This window comes from Hypomesus transpacificus, chromosome 1 (genome assembly GCF_021917145.1).
Source record: "Hypomesus transpacificus isolate Combined female chromosome 1, fHypTra1, whole genome shotgun sequence".
NCBI classification, from domain to species: domain Eukaryota; kingdom Metazoa; phylum Chordata; class Actinopteri; order Osmeriformes; family Osmeridae; genus Hypomesus; species Hypomesus transpacificus.
Genome location: NC_061060.1, coordinates 4,945,365 through 4,965,743, shown reverse-complemented (window position 1 = coordinate 4,965,743; position 20,379 = coordinate 4,945,365). Strand labels below are relative to the sequence as shown.

The 20,379-nt window shown below is 46.8% G+C and overlaps 1 protein-coding gene across 1 annotated transcript in view; it reads right to left on the bottom strand.

The window, feature by feature from the left end:
* aff2 (AF4/FMR2 family, member 2) overlaps nt 1-19,948 on the bottom strand; it is a 48,408-nt gene extending 28,460 nt beyond the window's left edge. The window contains exons 1-4 of the mRNA XM_047021807.1: nt 19,913-19,948; nt 19,589-19,643; nt 12,140-12,194; nt 7,110-7,147 (exon numbers count right to left, since the gene is read on the bottom strand). Coding sequence (XP_046877763.1) covers nt 7,110-7,147; nt 12,140-12,193 — 92 coding nt within the window. The 5' untranslated portion in view covers nt 12,194; nt 19,589-19,643; nt 19,913-19,948. The remainder of the gene's footprint in view (nt 1-7,109; nt 7,148-12,139; nt 12,195-19,588; nt 19,644-19,912) is intronic.
* Nucleotides 19,949-20,379: the final 431 nt, after the last annotated feature.

Below are 20,379 nucleotides of genomic sequence, written 5' to 3'. Positions count from 1 at the left end.
CAGCTGGTTGTGTTGATTCAAGGATCTCTGCATCGAGTTCTGTCTGTAATTGACTTGAACTGATTTGAATACAACAAAATGCAAGCGCACAAAATGGCATCAAGACAGGGTCAATACCCCGACACAGCCGGCTGCACTGCCTTACCAGGTCTTGACTTCACCAGTGAATTGTCGCTTTCAATTAAGCTATGCCATACACAATAAAGAATGACTTATGTATTCCTGTCTCTCTCTCCATAAAACACAAGAACCTAAACTCATCTGTCCTTTTTCAGAATTTCCTTCCCCTAGACTCTGAAGAGCTCCCTTTTACAACCCTAATCAACTGAAGGACAACATGGCTCCTTGGAAGACCATATTTGTTTCTAACTAGACAACAGTTTCCTATCTACCAGACTGCTCCCTGCTGTGTGTCCTACAGTTGAGAGGGCTATTCAGCAGGCCAGGCATTAGTCAAGGTTATGTACAGTATTTATAGATAGACTGCAGGGGTTATTGTGCAGATGTGCATATCATGGAAAGAGAGACATAGGACTAATGGATAGGAAAAGACACCAAAGACCACAGAGGAAAGGGAGAGAGAAGGAGACAGAAACAAAGAGAAACAGAGAAAAAGAGAGGGAGAGAGAGAGAGAGAGAGAGAGAGAGAGAGAGAGAGAGAGAGAGAGAGAGAGATTAAGACTGACAGACACCCAGCCCCTACTTTCTTCCCCTGGTGAAGAAACATTGTGGCTGCCATTAGTGCCTGGCCTACAAAGGAAACCTGGAACACGGGGTGACTGCCAGGCAGTACAACACATTGGGCCGACTGGGACCAGATCTGGGTAGGGGAAGCATTGAGCTAGAGTCAGAGATGGAAGGAAGTTTAGAGGAAACTGGACTGAGAGAAAGAGGGAGAGACAGACAGAGGGAGGGAGAGATAAACAGAGAGAAAGAGGAATAAGTGATAAAAACACACACACACACACACTCACACACACTTCTTGTTGTAACCTAAGAGGGAGCCATCAAGGCAGACAAGAGTTAAGAGGGAAGTAGGGAGCGAGAGACTCAAGCCCAGGGTACATCTCTGTGTGTGTGTGTGTGTGTGTGAGCCCAGCTCAGGGGGGGGCAGCGCAGGGCTGCTTTGATGAGTTGAAAGCAGACCCTGATGTTTGACTACTGAGGCAACAGAGGGGGAAAAGAGGGAAGAAAAGAAGGAGGGATGAGGCCGGGGAGCCAAAGGGGAAGTAAGGGCACAAGAGGAGTAGGGACGTGGTAGAGAGAGGGGTGTGTGTGTGTGTGTGTGTGTGTGTGTGTGGGGGGGGGGGATATAGTTGAGAAGGAATTTTTTTCACCTCTCTCTCTCTCTCTCTCTCTCTCTCTCTCTCTCTTTCCCCACAGGTGTTGGTTAAGGCAGGTTTAGACAAAACACTGGCTCGCGTGGTGATGACATCAGCAGCTTCAGCCTAGTAACCAGCTCCAGAGTGTGTGAGTACATACATCCTCTACAAGCAGGTGTGCGAGTGTGCGCGTGGCGAGTGTGTGCGTGACTAGTGTGTGTGTGTGTGTTGCGAGTGTGTGCACATGTACTCCTCCAGCTTGTCCACAGGTTAAAAGAACAAGGACCTGTCCAATACTTGGCCAGGCCCAGGCTTGACAGTGTGGGTTGGTGGGGGGGGTCTGGGGGTCTGGCTCGAGTTACGTCTCTATCCATATCAAAGCCTGCGGAGGGCCTGAGCGTGAGTAGCAAACCAGCTGTGTGGGGTTGAGAAGGCCTGCCAAGCCGAGCACCGAGCTAGCGAGCGGCCCGAGACCTCCTCGGGCGTGCCAAGACCACATGGCCCGATGACAGAATAACGAGACGCAGATGGAAATCCCATCCCGCCAGTCTTGGGCTCCCTTCAAACCCAAAGGGTTCGCCCAGGACCCAGGGTTTCTCTCGGTGTGCGTACACACACACACACACACACACACATTTATGCATGTAGAAACCCCAAGTCCGCACGTAAACAAATACATGTGCAAACACGGGCATAGACACACGCCAACACGCAACCTTTGTTGTCTTATACTTTGGCCTTCTTCTATGGCACAAACATAGTTGTTTATGTCATTCCTTCAAATGAGTTCGCCCAGGATTGTGTCTATGAGAATGCAAAAAAAGAAACTTCTATTATGCTTCTATTCTGTGTTTTACTCCATTACAGTTTTTGTACTATGTCAATAACAGACAGCGCTGATCGAATCAACAGTCACACAAGCGGTGCCAAAAAAATCGATGTGTTTCTGTCACACCAGATATAATGATCAAATACGACTGAAAACCGGTGACATCAAAAGCCATCGCGGTGATCCCGACCCGGTAAGACGTGCGTGGTGCTCGCGACGCACGGAGAGCGAAAGCAGAAGCATCTGTTCTGATTGACGGCTAATCCTTAGCGGGAACACACGCGCGGAGCGGACAGTCTGTTCTCTGGGTTTGAACCTGAACCGGACCACCTGTTCTCACTAGAACTCTGCCAGGGCCAGCTGAGAGGAATTAAGACGTGGCTAGAGAACCCAGTGGGAGGATGCCACAAATATATAGCGAACGCACACGCACGCACACACGCACGCACGCACAATACCCAGAGTACCTGGCTAGCTTTCAACCGAACAACCCGAGTTTAAAACAAAACCGGCTCAAATCTGAAGTCATGTTGTGGATACATTGATTTGTTTGACTGCCATCCACAGAGGGTGAAATCCTGTTTGCAAGATGCATACATGTGGTTAATTCCTGGTGGGAAGTCATGTGGGCGACATCTGGTCAAACACGTGGATAAAGACTTTCGACAACTTTCCGACCTCAGGTCCCCGCAAATCTAGATATTTGTTCTATGAGATAATACATCATATCCACAGGGTGACTACCACAGAAATGTACACTAAAATGCATATTTATCACATCTTATTGTTCTCTCGCCAGTGGGATTGAATCGAAAGACAAAACTATCACTTTTTAGAGCCATTTGATCTGAAAAGAAGTATTGTGGTCACAGTAAATACTGTTATGGCTGACCGCCTTTGATAATGACCCAACACTGATATCATACACTGTATGTTTGTATGTGTGTGCGTGCATGCATATGGCGGATTGAGGAAGATGTGTGACTACATGGCAGGAAAACGGGACAAAAACTTTGAGAAAGATAGATAAAGAGACAATGAGAAATAGAGAGAGAAAGATCCAGCAGTAGAGTGAGAAAGAGAGAGAGAGATGCCTGGGGAGAAGCTGATGGATTTACTGCTTGACTGAACACACAGATTGGTGCCTGAAATGGCTCACAAGGTAAAGTTAAAACACACACACACCCCTTCGTATATACAGAGACACACAAACACACTGTTTCCGAGAATTGTGCCCATATAGCATTCAAAGCTTGAGTGGAGTGTGTAGAAGGCAATTTTTAATTGGATCTAACATGAGACCAAATTAACCAATCAATAGACTATAAAACAGCATTTCCTGGTTGCCGAGATGCCCTGTCCATGTCATGGTTGCACCACTTGTGTGTGTGTGTGTGTGAGAGAGAAACACCAATTTAAAAGGGTTACTACAGAGGTGCAAGTGAAGTCAGATATAGGCTCAACGACAACAACAAAACAAACAGTGTTGGTTTGTGTCCTTAAGCGAAGCGGCGCTCTAAATCAAAAAGACAGCTATTGAGTGGTGGAGGGTATTTTTAAATGCATGGCAGCAGAGTCTCGACTCAGCACATTTATCAGAGGCAGGACACCGTTACTTTTCAATGTCCTCCCTCTCTACCAACGCACCGAGACCACCGGAGATACATATATGCCGAGACAGTAGCGAGTGTATGAGAGAGAGCTTTCCTAATGGACCCAGTTCTGTTACTCTGGTACACACACACACATGTGCACACACAAACAAATCTACATTTGAATTGTTCTCTGTCAAACAAAGACAGCTTTGGCCCCAAACGGAGCTTCAATTTGACAGCGTGTTTTCTCTCATCTGCGGTGGAACTCTGCTTCAATCTCATCCTATGTCCTTCACATTTATAGGATTATCATATCTTCTAATAAAGAGAGATGGGGCTTTTAATAAGGCATGTGATGTATCACAGATGGTGATGGGCTTGGCTGCTCTGAAGGAGTAAAACCCTGGGGTAGCAGAGGCCTCTAGGGACTGGGTCTATCCTTCATCATTCAGCCCAGGGCAGTGACCTGACGCTGGGGCTCCCCCAGGTTCACAACCTCCCCCCTCCGAAGGCCTCTGAAGCATGGCTCTATCCTACTTGCTGTAGCCCAGTGTAGTGACCTGAGACTGGGGCTCCTCCTGGATCAGTACCTCCCCTTTGTGTAGGCCTCTGAAGCCTGGGTCTGTCCTACTTTATTAACCCTCAGGCAGTGAACTAAGACTGGGCTTCAGCAAGGACCACCACCTCCCCCCATGGAGGCCTCGGATGCCTGGCTCTGTCCTACTCTATACATCCAAGTGTAGTGACCCGAGCCCAGGGCCAGGTTTTAATGAGTACACACCCCGACTGCATCTCGGGCCCCTAGCAGACAGGCTAGAATTGGACAGGCATGGTGTATGGATAGTTAGACACATAGTGACGGTTGTGCTGTACTCAAGGGAGCCTGGCTAAAAACAACAAATACAACTTGTAGTTTACCCTGAAGCCACAGCACCGCCAATTATATTTAAGTAGAGAGAGAACGGAGAGAAAGTGAGACAGAAACACAGACATAGAAAGAGAGAAAGAGACAGACTGACAGACAGACAGATGGAGAGACATATACACAGACACAGTCAGAAGGAGGTGAAACATTGGAGGCATGTCATGTTTACCTTCAGCATTATGCAAGCACAACATTTCATCTTGAAGACTTTTAACCCCCCCCCCCCCCCCGCCCGCCGTCCCACCTTGACTATCACTACACTTCAAACAAGAGCAAACCACCCAGAAAGAAGCCTTGCAACTGCGTCAAGCAGAGGACAGAGCGGAACACATCCGGTCCGCACGTGCCAGACGTGTTCCTGTTCAAAGCCCTCAGATGAAGAGAGAGGAGTCCATCTTACAACACAGGACATCAATACAGTCCTGTCTGTTTCTCCTCCCAGCAGGCGTCTCGTCACAAATGAGACACAAATCAATTGACAAGAGTCACACAGACACAGTGACAAAGACACATACACACCAGCACACACACACACACAGTTTAGCCTTGGATACATGTAGTTCATCTGTATTTCATGTCTGTGTATTCTCACATATCAGTCAGACAGAAAAGGTAAATACATTATTAATGCATTGGGTCTATATTATTATTATAGAAGTGTGTGCTTAATATATATGTATAATGTGTATATGTATGTGTCTGTGCTCCTGTTTAACTGCCATTTTATAGTAAATTAAGATACAAATTTTACTTGAAGGGACATTTTCTTGGGCCCCACAACTTCAAGTGCTATTTCTATAGTGGTTTAGGTGGTTTAGGGTTAAGGTTAGGGTGAGGGGATAGGGATAACACATTTGAATACAACTGAATTGTCTGTCCTCCCTAAGATAGAAAATAAAAACCCTGTGTGTGCATGTGTGAACGTGTGTGTGTGTGTGTGTGTGTGTGGCGTTCCAGGGGGGTTATGGCCGGGGGAGTGCTTGCAGCATCTCCAGTCCCATAGTCCCCATGTGTGAGAGAGCTCCAGGCCATGTATATCTCTCTACCATCCTAATGAGCCCCTGTCTCTTCCACACACACACACACACGCACACAGCACGTACACCACCACACAGCAGTGCCGTCTTCCACACACACACACACACACACACACACACACACACACACGCACACAGCACGTACACCACCACACAGCAGTGCCGTCTTCCACACACACACACACACACACACACACACGCACACAGCACGTACACCACCACACAGCAGTGCCGTAACGCTCCACTGATTAGAGGCGATGGAGCACCCAGACTTCCATGCATGTTCCTGCTTCAGACCAGGGGGCTTGGCTGAGGTGGCGACGCCACAGACACTCCTGCTCTCCTGTCTTCATGCCTCAGCCTCTCGCCCTTCTCTCGCGGCTTTCTCTCCCTCCCTCTCTCTCCTACTGAAATAACTAGTTCAACCCTCCAGGTAACATATGTTCCCTCACAACCAGGGGAAATTACAAAACGCAGCGGTTATCAAATCGCAAGCAACCCTCTCAGACACTCATTTTTTTGTATTATCTGTATTCATGAACAGCAACAAACAACGGCAAATAACAACACCATCAGCAGTGGCAGAGCGTGTTCCAGAGCATGTTCCAGAGCGTGTTCCAGAACGTGTGCTCAGATATGGCTTGCCAGTGTGTTTGTGCACGCGTGTGCATGCCTCTACCGCTCGGCCCATTACACATCATCGCGCTCAGTTTGCTCCGACAACAATTTCTCATCTCTTTTCTCCGACATTCTACAGCAAAACTCATTTGATTGATGTGAAAGATATCCTTCCTGCAGCACCCCCCCCCCCACCCCCCCCCCCCCCCCCACCATCACCAGTCTCTCAATCAAGTCTGTACAGAAGCACGTTTACTTCTGAAACAATCCGCTAAGACGATTAAACTACCAAGCAATGATCTGAGACAATCTCATCTTAACAAGCATATAAACAGACACACATTACACAAAGGAACTGGTGATTAACTAATTATGTGTGATTACTGTATGTGCCAGTACAATATCATCTAATACCACAGCAGATGTCAGTAGACATACACAACATAAAAGCTTGATGGCTCAGTCAGTCAGTGAACCAGTCAGTCAGTGGGTTAGTCAGAAGGTCGGTCAACTGGTACAGACGTTTTTCAGTCAGTCAGTCAGGCAGGCAGGCAGTGAGTGAACCAGTCTGTCAGTGGGTTAGTCAGAAGGTCGGTCAACTGGTACAGCCGTTTTTCATTCTGTCAGTCAGGCAGGCAGGCAGGCAGGCAGGCAGGCAGGCAGGCAGGCAGGCAGGCAGTGAGTGAACCAGTCTGTCAGCCAGTGAATCAGCCTGTCACTTCATCTGTCAGTCAATCAATCACTGATGCAGCCAGTCAGTCAGTGAATGGCCATAGTTCTTACCTCAGAGTGCTTGTCCTGGGTTTGATTTTGTCAGACGCCTGCAACAGAGAGGGAAAGAGAGAGAGAGACACAGAGAGAGAGAGAGAGAGAGAGAGAGAGAGAGAGAGAGAGAGAGAGAGAGAGAGAGAGAGAGAGAGAGAGAGAGAGAGAGAGAGAGAGAGAGAGAGAGAGAGAGAGAGAGGGGGACAGAGAGAAAGGGGGGGGGGGGGGGTCAGCATTATGTGAACACTGTAGAATTTGTCAATCCAACCATCTATACATCCACTCATCCATCACTATCATCCTCCCGCAATCTCATCCCATACACCGATCTCTCTCTCCAATCCCTTCATTTACCATGGACCATTCACCCCGGAACAATGTGTTAAATGTCTCTCTCTCAAATGTCTTCAAGACCACCACATCCCAGAACCAAAACCATAGTCATGACAGGATATGAATCATCATCAATCATGCACAGCACCACTACAGAGTAGTTAAGACAGTTACTTTGACTATGTGCAGTGTTGGGGCTTTTCTTAATACCCTAGACTCTGGGCTGTGACAGATGGTCTTTGGTCAGCACTAAGAGTTTGATTGGCCAGAAGCATACCTAGGCGAGCGAATCAATACAGGAAGTAGCAAAGATCAAACCTGGGTCTCCTGAGTTCAGCAACCTTTGCTACCACTTGGGTAAGAAAGGTTTTAGATAATGCCACACTGTGATTGGACCTTCCTGACAGACACAGTGGTTGGAGCACGGTGACTCCTGTGTATTGCTTTTTGCAACGCTACATAAGACTGAATGAAACAATGCCGCAGACCTCAAATGACACGACTACTAAAACATGCCCTGAAATACACTTTGTGTTCCTTCAGTCAACTTTCCCTCCCTCTCTCCAACACACATACACGTACGCACACACACACACACACACACCCCTCTTCCCTTTGAATGTCAGAACGGGGGTGATTAAGAGGAGCAGTCAAGCGTCCTCAGTTCGATCAACGCTGGCTGGAGGCTAAACCACTGATTCTCTCAGATTAGGATTTTGGAGACCTTCACTAGACGAAAATCCACTTAACACTGCATCAGAGCATTAGCAGCAAGATGTCCTGGAGCCAGACCTAATGTGGCCCGGCATGTCAATATTGGAGTTCTACATGATGCATATTGCATGCGTGCATTTCTGCGCTGGGTAGATTTGTTAGCCTCTAGAATGCATTAGTAAATACTAAGAGGTATAGTAGAGGCATAATGTGCTTTTAAATCCTGTACTCTGTCTCTGTGACCTTTTGTTCAAATCTCATGTTTAATAGTAAACAAAATCATGACAGTAATGGTACTGTTTTTGTTTGGTTTTTGCTTTCATTCTTTCTTCCCCTCGTGTGAGTACAGTACCAGTATTCATAACAAAACAACCTCAAAGGAAAACCATCATGTGGTCACTCTCTGGTTGTCCTGTCGAGACAATGTAGCTGCTTTGTGTGAGCTAGGCTCGAGCAGCTTTAACACCACCAGAGGTGAGCTATATTATTATAGGTTCCAGCTGTTTTACGACTCCATTCCAACACAGAGGGAAGGAACCTGCTGTCCGTGGAGGATCTGTCTGTTCAGCTGGGGCCAGTAGGCTGCACAGGCATCAGATGTTTATCCAGTTCCCAACCCTACAGTCTTACTGTTTACTTCCACTCCAGCCCACATCTCCACCTCCAGCCCCAGGCTAGCTCAGGCTAGCTCAGTCTCACCCAGAACACACCAGCTTCTGGCCCAGCTCTGGACCGATGCAGGCTTCTGACACATGGCTTCTGTATATCCAAACCTGGCCTACCCCCAGTCTGGTCCTGTCCATGCCTGTCAGCAGGGTGTGTCCCAGGTCCTGACTTGTACCCCAGCCTATCCACCTAGCCCTCCTGTCCCCCTCTGAGCTCAGCTATTCCTCCTATCCCCGGCCCCATCTTCTGTATTTACATGCGTGGCCGGTGGCGTGGGCACGGTCCACTTTCTCATTCACGAGGAGAGGCATTGATCTTCACAGTGTATTAGATGAAACAACTCAGATCATCTGTCAACCGTTCTCTTTTGGCCATCTCTCCCCCTCACCGGGGAATTGGCTCGCACCCCGCCCCCCCCCCCCCCCCCCCCACACACACACACACACACACCACCACCCCCCACACTCCCTCTCTTCGTCCTTCTCGGGTTCTCAGGGTTGCTAGGCAACGCGGCCGGTGTGTGTGTGGCTGGTGTCTGCAAGCCCCAGCAAACTGTTTAAACGGCAAAGCTTTTTGCATGCTTATGAGGCTGCTTTAGGGCATTTGTCTCAGGGGTGGCGTGTGTGTGTGTTCGTGTGTGTGTGTGTATGTGAGAGAGCAATGATGAGTGTGTAATAGTCAAGAGGGACAGCTACGCTGGTGTCACAACAGTCACTTCCATAACATTTGCCTTGATGTGCCATTCCAACCAAGTCCTACTCTGTATCATCTGAGACAAACGGAAAATCACCACCAGGCTGACATGCAGAGGACAGAATCAAAACACAAACCCCTTTTCTGTTTTTAATAGACAGCTTATTAGATCAACACTTTAAGTGATCAAATATGTATGGGATGAAAACAACAGTTGGGAATTGGGATGGTTTTAATTCAATGCTCTGTGCTTTGATTTTTGGGGATGCTTTTTAAAGAAACTGGTTGTACGTTCTTGGCTGAGAAGCCTCACTGCCTCCCCTGTACTGCTGGAGGACTGCTCCTCACTGCCTCCCCTGTACTGCTGGAGGACTGCTCCTCACTGCCTCCCCTGTACTGCTGGAGGACTGCTCCTTACTGCCTCCCCTGTACTGCTGGAGGACTGCTCCTCACTGCCTCCACTGTACTACTGGAGGACTGCTCCTCACTGCCTCCCCTGTCCTGCTGGAGGACTGCTCCTCACTGCCTCCCCTGTACTGCTGGAGGACTGCTCCTCACTGCTTCCCCTGTACTGCTGGAGGACTGCTCCTCACTGCCTCCCCTGTACTGCTGGAGGAGTGCTCCTCACTGCCTCCCCTGTACTGCTGGAGGAGTGCTCCTCACTGCCTCCCCTGTACTGCTGGAGGACTGCTCCTCACTGCCTCCCCTGTACTACTGGAGGACTGCTCCTCACTGCCTCCTCTGTACTGCTGGAGGACTGCTCCTCACTGCCTCCCCTGTACTGCTGGAGGAGTACTCCTCACTGCCTCCCCTGTATTTCTGGAGGAGTGCTCCTCAAGCAGGTACAGATCAGCGTGAAGAGCAGGAACAAAAGGAGGAACCTTCCGGATGAGCAGAGGGATGAGAGGGAAAGTAAGGAGAAGGAAAATAAATGTGCGGGACGAGGGGAACTGGTTAATGATGGATTGCGCTAGGTAGCTGAGGGCAAAGGTCCCTTACACACACACGTGTGCACACACACACACACACAAGCGTGCACACACACACAAACATACACACACAGAGGGCCAGTTCCAGGTGATTTGTCTGAGCCAGGGGTAGTCTGACCTTTCTCTCTCTCAGTCCACTGTCATAACAGCACAGCAGCCGAGGGAGACATACACTCAAGGACAGGAGAGAGAGGGAGAAAGGGAGAGAATGGGAGAGAGAGGGAGAGAGGGAGAGAGAGGGAGCAATGAAGAAAGAGGGAGAGAGAGAGAGAGAGAGAGAGAGAGAGAGAGAGAGGGAGAGAGAGGGAGGGAGCAATAAAGAAAGAGGGAGAGAGAGAGATAAATTAAAGAGAGCCGAGAGAAAAGCTAGAAGAAGGGAGAGAGACAGGCGGAGAGAGAGAACAGAAAAACAGTATGGGAAAGAAAGGGGGAGAAAGGGAGGTTGGGAGAGAGAGAGAAAGAGAGAGAGAGATCAGTAAGAGCAGTGGGAGAGAGTTTGTGCCAGAGAGAGCTTGGGTGATGCTAATTGCTTTGGATACAGCACTCTGCCGGTGCAGGAAGATAGAGGCTAAATTACTGCTGCAGGTCCCCCCTTCCTCCTCCCCCCCATCTCCCCCTCCGTCTCCCTCTCCCTCTGTCAAAAATATATTCATTATAGCTTCTCTACTGCCCTGAGTCACATGTGGTGGAGCATGCTGATCTACTGTGTCTGGGACTCACACTGTGTGTGTGTGTGTGACTGTTTTTGAGCAGGCAGATTATATAAGGGAAATAGTTTAGTGTATCTATGTTGAAGAAGTTGAATTTCAGTAGACTGGTGTCTGTGCGTATACGTGTGCAAGTGTGTACTCGTGCGTGTGTGTGCGTGTGCAGCGGCTGCTTCTGTACCGCAGGCTGTGACAGTGTGCTAATGTACCGTGCAGTCATTTGCAATAAGCCCGTTACAGACATACCGTTGAGAAAATGCCGGCGCACCCCCCCCTCCCCCTCCAGCCCCCCCCCCCTCCCCCTCCAGCCCCCCCAGCAGGGCACACCTTGCATGTGGCGGCCCGGCCATCAACACCATGACAATGTCACCTTGGTCTAATGGTTAAGAGGAATGATAGACCCGGGTTTGATCCTAACTGGTGCAAACACACACACACACACGTGTGCACACGCACAGAGCATATCATATAAGAGCCCTGGGTTCAGTGAATTTGTATTATGACACCAATGTATAATTACTGTCATTAAAACTAGACACAGGTCAAGGGTTGTTGTATAGATAAATGGATGATAACTATCATCCAACACACCAGCAGAGCAATCCAGAGAGACAAGCTCTAATCCACAACTACACCCACTAATGTGAGATATTATTGGCTGGCTTGGATCATAACATAGAGTAGATAGTGGGTACTTGGTCGTTTTACCTCTGTAAAAGCTATTATTTGTAAGACATGAATTTTTATTGACAATTAACTTGATCAAAGGATGGAGCAATGTAGATGAGGTGCTTTGCTGTTTAGTATTTGGTATTTTTATTATGCTGGCTTCACACACACACACATACACACACAGCCTCACCAGTGGGACGTATTGTACAGGGTAAGTGCCTTGCTTGTGGACAATACAAGCAAAGATGGATGTATGGAGCAGGATGTTCCTTACCTGTTGTTCACTGTCCTCCTCGTCACTGCTGATCTTCAAATCATCCTCCAGCATTCTGAAATGGGTAGAAAGTATCAATCTATCAATCAATCAATTACCATCTTTATTGATTAACATCAGTAGTTAAATCCCCTTTGGACGCTACTAATGCAGCAGTAGATGACCACTGTTATCAGATTTCTTGATATTTTAATATTGAAGAATTCACCTACAACAAGATGTTCAACAATCGTGTGGAAAAGAGAAACCTGTTATGGGGTGTTACAGTAATATAGCAAAGCAACTCACTAGTTCCATTTTGACTGAAGCAAGTCCTGACCGCACAGTATGAGTTTCCCTATAAATGGGCAATAAACGATGTCATATCCTTCTGTAGCCCGTTATAAGGCGAAAAGATCCACAGCTTGTGATAGGGAGTCATCCCTCACCAAATGAATGTCATCTCCTGATTGGGCAGAGAGCCGAACCGTTCGAGCTGGTCTGGCCTGAGTCTCGTAAAGTAGAGACCAAGAGACCTGTTTTCACAGGCATGATGTCACCTGACAAACGGTTATGGGCCTCGCTGACATCATACTAAAAACATAATAAAACAGGGGGCCAGGCAGTGAGGGAGTAGTGTGTATGTGTATGTGTGTGTGTGTGTGTTGGGAAAGGGATGCTTGGGGACTGATTGTCAACTCGAACTCAACGTGCAGACAGACATAAACAAGGATCTGCTTGTATCCACACACACACACACACACATACACGTAGACACAGGAATGAACTGACACACTTGGTTTGTCCGTCCTACTCAACAAGGTTGCAAATGAGAAAGTTAAAGTCTAAGAGTTGAAATTGGAACCATCGGTTGGTTGTGAATGTATGCAGTCATTGAGTGAAACCTTTAGAAACTTTGAAAATATATATTTTTCAAACCTTTAGAAACTTTTTTGCTAAACATTTTTCAAACCTTTAGAAACCTTTTTTTGAAAATGATCAGACATCAAGAAATCATAATTTTTGACATATTTTTTACAACTTTTTACAAAACTTTCATAGTTAAAGGAGAGAAGAGAGGAAAGATGACAACAGAGAAGCCTAAAACAGAGTAGAGTAAAGCAGAGCAGAGTATGATCGAGTACAGTAGAGTTTAGTAGTCCTCATCAAGTACTCATCAATGATGCAAGCCTATATTTGAAAAGAAATCGCTAATATATTTTTAACTTTTCAAAACCTTTGGTAGAAAATATTTTTCCAACCTTTAGAATTTTATTTTGTAAACATTTGAAAAACCTTTAGAAACTTTTTTGGGGAAAAAAAATAGTCTTTGCCTTTTTAATCTAAAGGTTTGAAAACCTTTCAAAAATATTTTCAAAACGATTTTGGGGAAAATATTTTTCAAACCTTTAGAAACATTCTTTTCCAAAACGTTTTGGAGCTTTTTTGTGGGAGAGAGAGAGAGAGAGAGAGGGAGAGAAAAAGCTGTGTTGAAAGCTGGACCTGGCTATGACCTCACTTGTCGTGCAGCATCAGACAATTGGTCAGAACTTTGTACAAAACTACCAGTCATTACCACAATAATACCTTACAGATGTGTGCATGTTGAAGAACCACACATATTTACATTTAGCAGATGCTCTTAGCCAGAGCGACTTACAGTAAGTACAGGGTACAGTAAGTACACTTGTGTGTGTGTATCCCCCCTGTGTGTGGGTGTGTGTGTGTGTGGGGGGGGGGGGGGGGGGCTGAAGATGCTAAGGAATTGATGACTAACTGGTGGGTAATGTGTCCTTGTGTATGTCTGAACAGTGAATGTGTGTGTTTTTATATGTCAACGGTCAGCTGTTTGTTGCTCTCCTCTCTCCTGCCTCACTTAACCCTCCTCTTCAGTCAGTGAGGAATAAAGCACACTTTAATCGTAGAGAAATCAAAAGAGAATATGAGGCTCCAATAAATTCACCTGTAAGAAGAGAGCCAGCTGCTAAAAACCGTCCCTGTGGCTCTGGGTATCACAGATGAAGCATGGCTATACTTCCACATTTTACGGCACCACAAAAGACGTGTATAAAATAGATACTCTCTTAAAGAAGTTCTGCAAGTCCTGTAAATGATTTATCAGACGCATGTTTAACTTAACATCTGGTTCAACCAGTGCTACGTCTGGTCTCAATGAGGCTTCAGACAAATAATTAGCCCCAGGTTAACAGTGTGTGTGTGTGGCTGTATCTGTCTGCAAACCTCAAACATTCGCCCTGATCATTCAAAAACACACAACTTTATTAGACATACCTTCCCAAGCAGCTCATACATGTACATCTGGCCTATGTCAGTGTGTGTGTTTTTAAAAGCCTAATTAGGAAAGTGTTTATCACTCTGCAAAACCAGCCTTGAAACCACAAGAGGACAGCGAGGGGTTAAACAAAGAAATTGCATATTATTCTTAAATTGAACCTAAACACTTTGGCAGAGTGGATAGGAGCATTCACACTGGGCCATACAGTCTATCTCTCTTTCACGCACACACACACACACTTAGTCGCTCTGTCTCTCACACACAAACACACACACACACACACACACATACTCTCCCTCTCTCTTTAATAGACCAGGCTTATCTGCATAGAGTCACATTTGAAATCTCCCATTTCCTCCTGGCTTGGCATCTGCTGAATGTGATACTTCAGTTTTCCCATGTTGGCAGACATACCCATGTTTTCCCTTTCCCTCACAGGGTATCCGAGACCCTCGATATAGCTGGGGGAATCACAGGTTGATGATTCATAGGATTACAGGCAGCGCCAATCAAGCCAAGAGAAAAAATATGCTTTGCAACGTTTATCATTATCGAACCATCAGGACTAATAATGAAAAGTGAGGTAAATAAGGGATAAACATAACACAAAGTGCCTCCTCCTCTATCCTGAATCCACTCATTATATTTGCATTTAATTAATAGAAAGTTTTCCGGAATACCAATCAATTCGATTCGTTCCAGCTGTGAACGAGTTGCGAGGCTTAGTTACGATTAAGAGGCTGGCAGTAGCTGTGTGCGTGTTGCCCATACCACGGCACACAAATACACTTGTTTTCATTAAGAGAGGAATGTGCCAGAGCGCGGCTTTACTCTGTCTGATGGTTCGGTGATTAAAAAGGACAAAATGAAGAAGCTCCCAAACCACAGTTCAAAGATAAAGAGGGAGTAAAAGAGAGAGAGAGACACTGAGAAAGACATAAAAAGAGAGGATGGAGGAGTGAGGAAGGAAGAGAGAGAGAGAGAGAGAGAGAGAGAGAGAGAGAGAGAGAGAGAGGGGGGCGGAGAGAAGCAAAAGAGACTGGCAGAAATAAAGATAAGCTTTACCTCCAGTAAACCCCTAAAGGCCTACAGATCCCCTTAACCATATTACTCCTACTACTCAGCTTCTGGGGGTGGTAATCTCCTCCACATCTTGTAAAAAACGTAACGAGTCTGATTACACATTCTTTATTTGGCTGTAGTCGGTGTAAATAAACACAATCGAAATAAAACACAATTCCCTCATACTTTGACCCATCAGCATTACACAATTCAAACGAGAAGCTGAAGTGAGAAAGTGACATGTTAAATGTGCCTTGAAGTCAAAGTGTTCTGTGGGGCCTACAGTAAACACCGGTTGTCAAGACTCCCAACACTCCCAACACAATCATGAGCAAACGCTGTGGTATAATCACAGCCGTGTCCAGTGTTGACGTGGTCCCTCGACACAAAATTAACTCTTATTCCCACCACCGAGGAAGTGGGGTAAGCTGCCAATGTGTCAGTTCTTAATAGCACGTTCTTTGCCTCCGTGCTATATCAAATTGAATAATGTGAAGGGCATCGACAACAACGGTGTCATTGAGATATAATATGAGGCAGGCAAGTGATAATGCCACTGTCGACTGCTCTGGGAAATTGACTGTTTGGCTGAGACGTGGTGTGAAGCCGAGTACAATTTTCACCCGAAAGCCGCTGTTTGGATTCAACAATTCTGGCGCCGTCGTCGTGTTTTTTTTACCGTCCAGTGTCGACATCACTGAAATACACTGAACCCTGTCCTTCCTTATGACCCACCCCTACTACTTTCCTCTCAACAGCATCACTACTATTATTATGTGGCTTATGTGGTTCTTTCTTTAAGGAGAGTGGTGTCAGACAGGGTTGCCAGATTGGCATTTCAATGTAACCCCCAACCTTCTCGTTGTGGGTTTCAAGTGACAGCGGAGGCAGTTCGTGTTAAACTTAGCCCCTTCGTAGTAGCTCTGTTAGCTGGGTGTGCTGACAGCTTCACAATGGAAGACAACTCTCGCTACCTACCCCATCCTGCCCTCCGGCAGCCCTCACACACACACACACACACGCACACACACACACGCTTGCTGTGTGTAAGAGGTGGTGCAGCACAGAAGTCTCTAGACATGAGAGGAACCAGGAAGTGTCAACCCTTTTAACACACACAGACACACACACAGTGACACCTACACACATTCCAACTCTGAAAGCTGCCAAAGATGGCACAGTTCAAGGAATGATATAAAAAAAGGCCCATTCAGGTGTGTGTGTGTGTGGGGGGGGGGGGGGGTATCAGAGGAAATATGGAATGCCCTTTTCATAATTACAAAGATGAAGAAGATGGCAATCACAATCCTGAAGATGTTAATGTCGTGAAGACAATGACGACAAGTGTCAGATTCTAGTTTCATCCACTTTCTGTCCTGCAAGCAGCATCCTTTAGAACTCTCTCCTCTGCTGAGCCAAGGCAGAGAACATCTCCATCCATGTCCCTCTCCTCTCTTCCTTAGACTGGTGACTACAGGGTTCCAGATGCAGTGAGAATGTTCTTAATTGAGAGTCACATCCATCTGTGTGTGACCATGTCAATCTAATGCAGAAACATGGAAATCCACTCTGACGGATGGGTGCTCTTATGTGTGTGTGCGTGTGTGGGTGTGTTTGTGTGTGGGGGGGGGGGTGAAGAAGCTGTGTGTGTGTGTGTGTGCCTATCCAGCGTTGAGATGGCTGGTGTGTTCCAAATATGTCAGGGGAGAGCTTGTCCACTGAGTCAGTGAGCTGAAAGAAGTCTGTCTACGTCAACACTACCTGCATCACTCCCTGGTGTGTGTGTCTGTGTGTGTCTGTGTGTGTGTCTGTGTGTGTCTGTGTGTGTGTGTGTGTGTGTCTGTGGTTTTACATATTAATCCTCATGTGGGTAAGACATTATTGTCACATGGGATGAAAACTTATTTTGATACGTCGCCTCTATTCCCACTCCTAACTACCACCCCATCAAATACACACACACACGCACACACATTTATACACACACATAAACACAAAAACAATACTGTATGAAGCATGCAGGAGCATCATGAGTTGATAGTGCAGAGGTCCTGGATGGTTTATGATCGTGTAAGCGGGACCATGACTCCATGGCTGTGGGTGGGTGGCCTGCAACTTCAGCGATGACCACGCTCACGGTCTGTGAATGTCACTGACTCCTCCCGAGGGAGACTGTGAGGGCTCAGGTGAGTTGACATACAGTCATACAGTTAGAGGCAATGAGTCGTCTATCCATCCATCCGTATATCCATCCAACCATCCTTGCTTCCATCCATCCATCGTGGTACATGACCTCCATATTTCTATCCATCCCGGTGTCCCCTAATTTCCCCTCAAAGTTTTCCTCGACATGCTGGCTAGTCTGCCTTTCCTGCAGCACTTCTTAGACGCCCTTGTTTTCCTTTGGACGTTCCCATCCATTATTCATAGAGCCTTCTTGTCTCATCCTCTTTATCTGAGGACGCATCTGCATTCAGACTCATTGGGCCCTAGTATAAAGCATCCAGTGCATGGCAGGGGGGAGCCAGAGCAGGCTGTGCGGAGAGGATGGAGATGCTTTTTACGAAGCAGTAAAAGCTACTAGGGACACTTTAACACGGCACAGGTCCCACTACGAGGTGACTGGGGGGATTTAATGTTGAGGGGCCATCGCAGCCACTGGTTGTTGCTGACTTTGACTTTTTGGGCGTTCTGGGTAGGGGAGGAGTGGGGAGGAGTAGTGGGGAAAAGAGGAGAAGACGACTAAGGAGAGGGGAGGTAGATGAAGACAGGCAAGGATAACAAAGCATTGAAGAGAACAAAAGACGACAGAAGAGGAGAGAGGAGAGGAGGAAAAAAGATGAATGGAAGCAAACAGAATATAACGAAGAAGAAAAAAAAGAGAAAAAAAAAGGTTTCTCCTTTTTAAGAAAAGAGAAGGAAACACGAAAGGAAAAGGAATTGGCGAAGACGAGAAGAGAGGAGGAGGCAGGGTGTTGACATGAGGTCAATGGGCTCCTCTCTCTCAAAGACAAAACTTGTATTGACAGCAACACTTGTGCCCAGGGGCTCACCAGCACCAAAACATTCAGACTGGTTAAATCATTCAGGGCTGTAGTCCAGCAACTGAAACAAAGACAGAGTCTTGTGTCCTGTTGGAGGAGAAGATCCCACTGTGCAACATTTAGGAGGACACAATACCAGCAGACAGGGGAGGAAGAGAGAGAGGAAAAGCGAGAGAGAGAGAGAGAGAGAGAGAGAGACAGAGAGAGCGAGAGAGAGAGAGAGAGAGAGAGAGAGAGAGAGAGAGAGAGAGAGAGAGAGAGAGAGAGAGAGAGGAAAGAGCATCTAAAGGTCCTCAATACACCATTACACTTTTTTTCTTGACATTCGAAGCTGGAAATGACTCAGGTGTTCGACAGCCTTGCTGTTCTGTACTTTTGTCTTCTTTTTGTGTCGTCACCACTTTTAAAGGTTATCATAGCTGTTGGACTAAATTAAATGGAAAATGTTGTTTTGGGCCAGGATGCTGGATTCTCCCGTATTGTAAACACTTCATCAACCAACCTTCAATAAACAATGAACTATTTCTCCTCTTTAACCCATTCATCTCCAATGAACCATAAAAAATGTGTTGCATGTCAAAGTGATGTTCTGATTGTAAAAAGAAAGTGCCCAGTGTTGTGTTTCCAGGGTTGACTGTGGGTCAGGATAGGGCAGAGCGGGACGGCGAGGGTTAACAGAGAGGAGAACGTCAGCGGCTGTGTTTGTCTGTGAACACTGCTCCTTTCAGCTGGGAACACACCAGCCAGGGAGCAAGGGAGCGAGGGTGTGTGTGTGTGTGTGTGTGCGTTCACCAGCCTGTGTGATCCGCTACTCGGTAGCCTGTGTGTGTGTTGGTGTGTGTGTGTGCGTGCGTTCACCAGCCTGTGTGATCCACCACTGGTTAGCCTGTGTGTGTGTGTTGGTGTGTGTGTGGCCAGAATGTGTATAAGAGTTTGTGTGTCTTCACAGATGTGTGTGTGTGCGTCTCGGCCCCCTGAGGGACGTGTTCCGCCAGGGAACAAATCTGAAACCATGGTCGTATCTCCCCCCTGAGGGCTCCTCAAATAATTAATCAAATGAATACTCACGACTTTTGTGGCACGGACTTGGTCGCCGGCTTGTTACCGGGAACATTGCAACGTTCTGCAAAAGAATTTCCATTTAAATGTCAGAGAGCTGCTTTTGATTAAAACCCTGACAGAGAGCCAACTCGTTATCAATTTCGTTTTTCCTTTTTTTGAGGTTGCAATATGTCACCCGGTGTACCGTGGCTGTCTAAATGGAACACTGTTTCAGTATTATGTGGAAGGTAATTAGCTTAAGTCTTATTATCAACATTTCAGCTGACGGATGAATATGGAATGTGTGTGAGTGGGTGTGTGTTTAGCGACAGAAATGTTAGTTAGACTTACTCTGTCCCCCACTATATCCTGAGGGTAAATGCTGTGACTCCTGCAGAGACAGAGAGGGGAACAGGGGGGGGGGAGAAAATGATATAATTGGGTATAAGGTTATAGTGAAAATAGAGCCAGACAGATAGAGAAAGGAAGAGAGAAAGGGGGGGGGGGGGGGGGGTTAGAGCCGACAGGGTGAGAGATAGAGAAAGAGAGATTGAGAAACAGAGAGCAAGAAAAAAAGTGATAAAAGAATTGATAGATAGAAAGGGAGAGAGAGGGAAGGAAGAGAGAGAGGGGACGGAGAGAAAGAGAGAGAGAGAGAGAGAGAGAGAGAGAGAGAGAGAGAGAGAGAGAGAGAGAGATGGGGATGGAGGTTAGAAAACAATCATACATCAGATCCATTAGCCTCTACGTTGAGGTGGCTCGGCAGGAAACGGCACGAACAGGAAGCCCCTCCAGCCGACACTCTTAATTGATTTTAA